The sequence below is a fragment of the Azolla caroliniana genome, unplaced genomic scaffold (assembly GCF_043228905.1).
Source record: "Azolla caroliniana isolate FFs.n. ecotype wild unplaced genomic scaffold, voAzoCaro1.0.p SCAF_3, whole genome shotgun sequence".
In the NCBI taxonomy this organism is placed as follows: domain Eukaryota; kingdom Viridiplantae; phylum Streptophyta; class Polypodiopsida; order Salviniales; family Salviniaceae; genus Azolla; species Azolla caroliniana.
In genome coordinates, this window is record NW_028230438.1 from 25,207,927 (window position 1) to 25,216,248 (window position 8,322).

The 8,322-nt window shown below is 34.9% G+C and overlaps 1 protein-coding gene across 1 annotated transcript; it reads left to right on the forward strand.

Moving 5' to 3' along the window:
• Positions 1 to 3,140: 3,140 nt before the first annotated feature.
• Positions 3,141 to 7,132, forward strand: LOC147866828 (uncharacterized). The gene is made up of 6 exons (XM_087317542.1): positions 3,141 to 3,474; positions 3,551 to 3,630; positions 3,978 to 4,021; positions 4,127 to 4,402; positions 5,023 to 5,212; positions 6,803 to 7,132. Exons 4-5 carry the CDS (start codon positions 4,155 to 4,157, stop codon positions 5,210 to 5,212), a joined length of 438 nt encoding a protein of 145 aa, XP_087173668.1. The 5' UTR covers positions 3,141 to 3,474; positions 3,551 to 3,630; positions 3,978 to 4,021; positions 4,127 to 4,154; the 3' UTR covers positions 6,803 to 7,132.
• Positions 7,133 to 8,322: the final 1,190 nt, after the last annotated feature.

Below are 8,322 nucleotides of genomic sequence, written 5' to 3' on the forward strand. Positions count from 1 at the left end.
TTACTATGCATTGTGCTCCACTGTAGAGCCGCAATTCTCTCTACAACTCTTACACTGAGAACTGACAAAGTGTTTGTCCTCCCATCAAGGTGACTGAAGCAATCATTGTATTCATGAGAAATGGATTTGCACTTGAGTATGCCTCCTCTCACATAACTACATAACTACATACCTACATACATTACATAAATGCTCGAGTCTAACTACTACCAAATATTAAATAGGCCAAGTGAGGGAATCGTGGGCACAAACGGTGCAAGTTGCTCAATTGAGGGTGCGTGCGATCTACACCGTTCGATGTGGATAAAAAGTTGACAATGTCTGTCATGAGGAGCCCGACTCAAAGCTTGTCGTGTCTAACTTCAAAAAATTAACAATAATAAAATGACAAAGTAAAAATATTCTTATTAATAGTGAATGGCCTAGTAGTTAGAGTTATTCTTAAAATGTGATAGGTGCAAAGTTCATAACTTTTTCTTTGACTTCTTTTTCCTCCAACTTCTTTCTTTTTGGTTTGCTTCTTCTTCGACTTCTTTCTTTTTTAGGGTTTTGACATTTAGTTTTAGGGTATGTAGTCACTTTACAAATAATTTACAATGAAGGGTACCTAATAGTGGTATTGAATTCAACACCTTAATTATTAAATGTGTTCATTTTTTACATCACAAGTTTGTAGTTGTAGGCACACAAGTTACACCTCATGGTATTCACTCCCAATCTTAACTCTTAGAGAAGGCTCAATATTATGCTTACAAATTACTAAAGTTTCTCATACAAATTTAACGGAAGTTTTTGTTCATCTATTCACATGAACTAAATTGTTTTTGCATGATATATAAAGAACTACACATGGATGGATTTGACCTTGGTGATGAATGATATAGAGAATTGAAGCCTATTGTAGATGAGGTGCCCTAATAGTCTAAAAGATATATCTTTATATCATGGTGTGCATCCCATAGAATGGTTACATTTCTACTAAGGTGGCAAATCTTCCTTGTATTTAGAATTGGTTTTTTGGAGAAATAATTAGTTGCAAAAGGTTGTCCTCTAAACACCCTATTGTATGCAATTACTTCTCATCCTTTACTTGCTTTATACTTGCAAGGTGTAAATTTGTCATCATCAAACACTTAACCATATGTTGTTGATGATAGCTTTGTGCCCTAATATATAACTAAACATTTGCAAACTCTGATTGATGCAATTGAACTTTTTGCTGATGTATTGGAAATTTGTAAGGTGGCCTATGCATGGATTGCTACATATGGTGAATCAAATTTTCTTTCATTGATTTCTTAGCCAAGAATGCACATGAGATTTTTAGGTGGAATGCCTTCAAACTATTTTGGCAACATGATACAACCAAAAAGGTATTTATGTAAACTCAAAAGTGTTATTTATTTAATGCTTGTCTAGTTCAAAATAGCTTGAGTACACATATCCATGACTTTGTTTGGAAAGTGATTTTGTGGTTCAAAACAATATAATTTGGAAGCAACCACTAGCTAATTTGTGGAAATACAAATCAAAGAATGGTTTCCTTGTCTACACAAGACGGGCTTGGGAATAAATACTTTGTATGATGTAACTCTTATGACCTTTCTTTATAACTAATGGAAGGACAATTTGTTTTGAAAAAAAGAAAGAATGGTCTCCTTGACATTTTCTTAGAGCAAAAGAATTAACAATATTGTCATCATTGCCCCCCCCATGCATCCATTGTGATTTGCTCACTCATTGTGATTGAGAATGCATTATTATATTCACTATCAAATAGACAAGAATGTATGACTTCCGTTTGCCAACTTCACCAAATCAATAGGGACGACACTTGTATGTACTTGTCCTAACACGACTCAATTAATGAATAGAAGTTGGTAGAGAGTACCATTGTTAATTATGCGTGTTGATCAATTTCAAAGGTAGGTGGTAATCCACATGAAAATTGACAAGAGAGTTCCAACCTTCCACCTATAATTCAGAGTTTGGGGACGTCTAGTTGCGAGTTCAGTGTACTTCATCCAAATAGCCATTGAAACGACTCATAAAACAATTCATCCCTCATGTCTGGCAACGAAGTCATTTGGAGGCTGGAACTTGTCCGAACATGCCAAATCTTGCTCATTTGATTGATCACTATCGTCTAAAACGAAACCCAGAGGCGTGCCATCGGAACAAGCAGAAACTTAACTTTATCCACATGCTTTTTAGTCCGAGAGACATGAGCAAGTCAATAAACGATTGAAATCATTCATTACATGGGATTAGTCAGATTAGTAAAAATTTAGATTATTACATGAGAGTACATTGCACAGTATGTATGTAGTGGTGATGATATTGGCATACAATATGTATCTTAATAATAGAATCTGTAAATCACAAAAGAGTGATTATTGATAGGTATAAACTTATATGTATATATGTTAGATGATCAAAGCAAAAAACTTAAGTAACACCCTAAAACCCTAAAACCGTTTGATAGGGTTTCAATTTGTGCAGCCGTCTTCTCTAATTTCCCCACCCTCGCTCAACACAGAAACTAAAATTTCAAATTTCTCTTCATATTATATATGGTTCAGAGTCGGCCATCGCCATCGCCATCGCCATCGCCATCGCCATCATCATCATCATTCTCATCATGAAGAAGAAGCTCGGCATGTCTCACTTTGGGCGCTCAGGACCTCCTGATATCAGCGACACCTACTCTCTCTCTCTCTCTCTCTCTCTCCTTAATCCTCAACATTACCTTCAGTAAGTCATCTCCGCCCCCTCTTCTCGTTTTCTGTCTTTCTTTCAACCTTCCCTTCCTCCTTTCTTTGTTTCCTGTTTATTTCGTTTCTTTTTTTCAAGCCTTCGGTTTTCCGAAATCCGTAAAATTTAAATTTTTTTGTTTCGTTTCCATCTTTCTCTCACTCTGTCTGTAAATTACTCTCAATATCATTTCAATGTTTCTTGCAAACTTTTCTATCTCATGCCGTTCTCAGAAAAAAAATAAAAATCTTTGTCTTTCAATGTTTTCTTTGCCGTCCCTCTTTCAAGTTTTCTTTCATATATGCACACTATGTATGTATGTATATCTTTGGAGTTTACTGAGGATGCACTCACTGTATGTTTGATATTACCATCATCATGAACATGCAAATTATACGAAGCATCTTTCAATGTTTATTTTCAATTTTCTTTTTCCATTCTTTTATTCAGCTTGTCTTTAAAGTCTCTCTCAATCCTTATTTGAAACTCATACTTCAAACATATATGCATTCCATTTCTTCCTTCCCTCAGGCAAGTTCTCTTTATTTTAATCTTTCTTCAGTTTTTCTTATGGTTAGACATAGTTTGGTTTATGCATACATTATTTGCTAAATTGGAGCTTTTCTTCTTCTTTGAATCAGGAATTAGTGCAGATGACCTTTTCCCTCTATTTGATCGATATGGGAAGGTTGTTGATATCTTCATACCTCGTGATAGAAGGTAAGCAACATTTTTGGCTTATCCCGCATAAAACAATTTGCTACCTACTTTCTCTTTAAACTGTAATCATACACAGGAGTGCTGAATCTTGAGGTTTTGCGTTTGTTCGGTACAAGTACGTTGAAGAGACTCGGAAGGCAGTTGACCAGTTAGATGGTAACATGACTGTTACAATGCTTAAACACGACTATTACAATACTTAAACGATGACTATTGCAATAATTAAAAATAATGACTATTTATAGACATATCTCTGAAGTTATCTAGAGGTTGGACTCATTATTGAGGTGTCGACTTTTGTTATATGGATTTTGATTATATAGGGAAGGTGGTCGATGGTAGAGAGATTATGGTTCAATTTGCAAAATATGGTCCCAATGCGGAATCAATGTGAGCTTATATTTACAGCAATAATGTTTATGTCTTGTGCATACTCCCCATTTTTTCTGTGTTTGGAATTTGGCTTTGTTTGTAAAATTAATTCACTGCCATTGTCTTCCCAGTCGGCAAGGTCGGAAAAGCGATTCAACCTATAGAAAAAAAAATGGTTGAGGTTTTTGATTCTTTTTTAAATGTTAATTACTTATGCAATAGATACGAATTTTATGTTATTTAAAGACATGAATGTTATGTGATTTATATATTGGTGCAGGGATCGAGATGAATATTATCGTCATCATATGCGTAGCCATAGTCGGGATAGGGATAGAGATAGGGATAGAGTTAGAGGTAGAGATAGAGATCAATATTGCGACATGGAGAGGCATTCATCAAGGAGATATGCACGGAGTTTTAGTTGTAGCATGAGTAGTAGTCGGAGCCCAGCTACATATCGTAATAGAACTAGCAGCCAAGTTCAAACGAGGAAAGGTGAAGACTTTCAGAGGCGTGAATTTTACACTGAGGAAGAGTCTCCTTATGCTAAAAGGTATGTATAAAAGAAATACCCTCCTTATTATGGGCCGATATCAAGTATGCCCTTCGTCTTACGAAATATCAATAAAACCCTTGGACATCTTGATTAAATCAGAGAGTGTGATTGCCAAAGTGTATAAATTGATTAGGTAAGATGGTTTGATTTCTTGTCTGGATAGCTTGATATTTCTTGACTAGATCAGATAGCATGATTGTTTGATTTATTTGGTTGCTTTATTAGAATAGATTCAAATGAGTAGCGTAATTGGCTTTCTTAATTCAAATGTTCACAATGAGAGTAGAGACAAACTATGTAGGTCGCAAACTTACTTGGTTGCTTGATATCGGTGAGTATTACTGTAGCCTATGTTTCTTGACTCTGAATAGGAGTGGTATAGTGTGATCACAATATTTAAGGAAGAAATAATGAAAATCAAAAGTTAATATATACTACCTTTGTGACCAAGTAATAATAATATGGACATTTTTTTGAAAAATGCTGAGGATAAAATTTGCTAATAGACCATGTGTGATAGGTAATTTAGATATTTCCCAAACTCAAACTAGTGATGTGTTTGTTTGGTTGAAGGTAATGATTATGTATTCAATGAATTCTTTCATCTTTCATTGAAGGACTCATAAATCTAGAGAAAGTAATCTCTTTGTATCTCCTACACGGCCCCGGAGTACAATTCCAGATAAGGCTCATAGTACATCTCCACGACCGCAAAGCCCCAGGAGCCCATCCCTCAATTGTGTTTCTGCGAGGAGTCATAGCCGAAGCCCATCTATTGATTCACCTTCACATAGTTCTGATGATTAGGTACGTACTATATATATAACTTTCTCTTCTATCCCTGGTTTTCTATGTATATTTCTTCATGTAAGTGTGTTCCCCGTTTGTTTGTAAATATTGTGCGTATTTAATGCTACGCAATGGACTTCTCAACCTATATTTTTACCTGGTTCTCTATGTAATGTTGTTCTCTCTTCAATATTCCTTAGTCTTTATTATATACTTGTTTTGCATTATTGTCAATCTCAGTTCAGGTGTTGGTTGAAGGGGAATTTTATGAGCTCATGCAAAACAAATACAGGAATTGATGTGCATTCCCCCCAGATGCTGCAATTTGTGAATTCTCTTAAATTAGTTTTTTTCTTATTTTGGCTATGTATGTGCATACATACACACATAGAACGTAATATTCATGTTCGTGCAAGCATTCCAACGTTTGGAAACGAACACGTTTGAAATGGGAAAAATACGTGCTCCTTTTTTCTTTCTTTTTTTTCATTTATTACCATTACAATATAGCTCACCCTAGTGGTAAGGAGTCATGCTATTGCTGTCTACGTCTTGGGTTCGATTCCCAATTTTCTCATCTCTTTTTCTCTCTCATTAGTACCATGTCATAGCAAAATTTCATACTAGTGTTATAATAGTTTCTTTCTTTTATTTTATTATTATTACAACTAAGCACAACCTAGTGGTAAGTTGTTGTGCTACTATTATTTGTGACTTGGGTTCAATTCCCAACTTTCTCATATCCTCTTGTTAGTGTCATGGCAAATTTTTATGTTAGTGTCATGTTCCTTTTTCTTCTTTTTCTTTCTTTCTTTGTTATTAGAAATTAGCTCACCCGAGTGGTAAGTTGTTATGCTACTACTGCCTATGTCATGGCAAATTTTTATGTTAGTGTCATGTTCCTTTTTCTTTCTTTCTTTGTTATTAGAAATTAGGTCACCCTAGTGGTAAGTTGTTATGCTACTACTGCCTATGTCATGTTTTCTTCTTATTCTCGAATATACGTTTTATGAGTTTTTGATCGTTTCTTTTTTTCTTTCTTTGTTATTAGAAATTAGGTCACCCTAGTGGTAAGTTGTTATGCTACTACTGCCTATGTCATACGTTTTATGAGTTTTTGAATGTTTGATTATAATTTATAATGACATATTTTGATTCAATCTCTATAGTTCATACTCATTTTTTTGTAAAGTTCTAAAGTGAGGATGATAGAGATGTCTTGATTCGCATCCCAAAAGTATGCATGTGATACAATGCAAATATTGCAACCATACTTATGTTGGTGGTTCACAATGGATTAGAGTCCACTTATTAGGATTGAGAGTGAATCAATATATAATATAGACCCTAGTCAACCCAATCCAACTTGTCAATCCAATCCAACTTTGAGATGATTTACCATACACGTTTGATTGAATCATTCTCGAATGCGAATGCACGTAGATACGTATGGTTCATTCTATGCACACACATATATACTAAAAACTGTATGATGGCAAGAGAGTGATCACATGAAAATGCTCTGATGAATCGTTTGGATCAATATTTTCCTAGTCTTTTCTAATTTCCAAAGTAATTTGGTTGTCAAAAGAACTGTTTTTGTGCAAGGTATTAGGTTGTGCTAAGAGTTATGAGTGGGGCTGGTGCTTGTAGAAGGTCATGCTGTGCAGTGAGGATGGTGATGGTGATGATAAAGAAAAGTTGTGTTTTTACCTGATGATGTTGATGACAATGGTGAGCAAAAGAAAAGTTGGGGTTTTAACTGTTGGTGATGGCAGCGGTGGCAGTGGCAGTGGCGATGATGATGATGGGATTGTCAGTCATGGTGTTATCGGATGGTGGTGATGATGGCCAGAGGGAAAGTTGTGTTTTTACCGATGATGATGATGCTCATTTGCTGTGTTGATGCTCAACAACCAACTGGAGATCTGTCTACATCTATTTCATCATAAAGTGTGCTATAATTTCACATGGTTTTTGTGTATATGTTTTTTAGTTTGATGCTGTAAACATTCAATGGGTTTTTGTTTTAATATATTTCTCTTTGAATCAATCTTCTAAATTAACTTACGCATTGTGGTAATGCTGAGGTTGATAATTAGGTTAGCTTCCTGATCAATGTTGATAATGGTCATGGTGAAGAGAGAAGGGTAATTATTATATCCTTGATAAAATTGTGATCAATGAAAAACCTAATAATCGTGGAAAAGTTTTCTATGCACATCAAGGTAGTTAGTAGCATATAACGCACAAAATGGATTTATAGTTACATACCATGTTTAGCAATTTAGGATGGATTGCTTTTATTGTGATCAGATGTATTTTATTATTATTTTTATGTCATCTGCTTTTAATTAGTGCCATTCCCACCCTTCTTTGATTGACAGCTTGGAGTGCTTAAAATGTTTGCAACACCTGCTCGATTCACCAGCTTCATTGACACGGTTGTCATATAATTGCTTGTAGTCAAAATTTGCAAATTGTGGTTTCAAGTTGAAAAGTTCCTCTCTTGGGTTTTTGATTCAAGCCTTGTCAACATTTTATTGACATGTAGAATCTCAAGTACGATAACATTTTGAATCAGCAACAAACTTGCAAGTGAAAGAGATATATTGATGATTTATCTTGCAAATTTGTCTTGCAAAATGGGGATTATTATAACTAGAAATTTGTTTCATCCATTGAGCTGAATTAGAACGCATCAATTTTTGTATATTGACTTTTTCTTATAAATGTCTCTCCTCTTTGGAAGTGTTTGTAAATGGATGATGAGACACTTATGTTGTTTAGTAAAAAATATGAAGTGAGATAGTGCCACCCCACACTTCCACTCCATAAAAGCAACACTTGAACCACCATAGCAATGAATAACATCAATCTCACTTACCATCCTTGAGTATATTGCATTGATTCTTGAACATATAATAACTGTTCCAACCAGCTTGAAGTCTAGACTCATAATGTACATTCCACCATTTTGCCAATGAGATGAAACATAGAGACTATCAATTGAAAATGTGTACATGGATTGCAACTCAATACATGCCTAGATGTATTTTGTAATGATGGGTGGCATATGCAAATTTCGTTGATTTGGTAGAAACAACCCAAAAGAGCAAGGGATAATT

Bases quoted from the DNA above. Each gene is read 5' to 3' on its own strand.
- LOC147866828 (XM_087317542.1), top strand. From the start codon at position 4,155: ATGCGTAGCCATAGTCGGGATAGGGATAGAGATAGGGATAGAGTTAGA. The intron at 4,403-5,022 runs GTATGTATAAAA...CTTTCATTGAAG, and splicing joins GAGTCTCCTTATGCTAAAAG to GACTCATAAATCTAGAGAAA.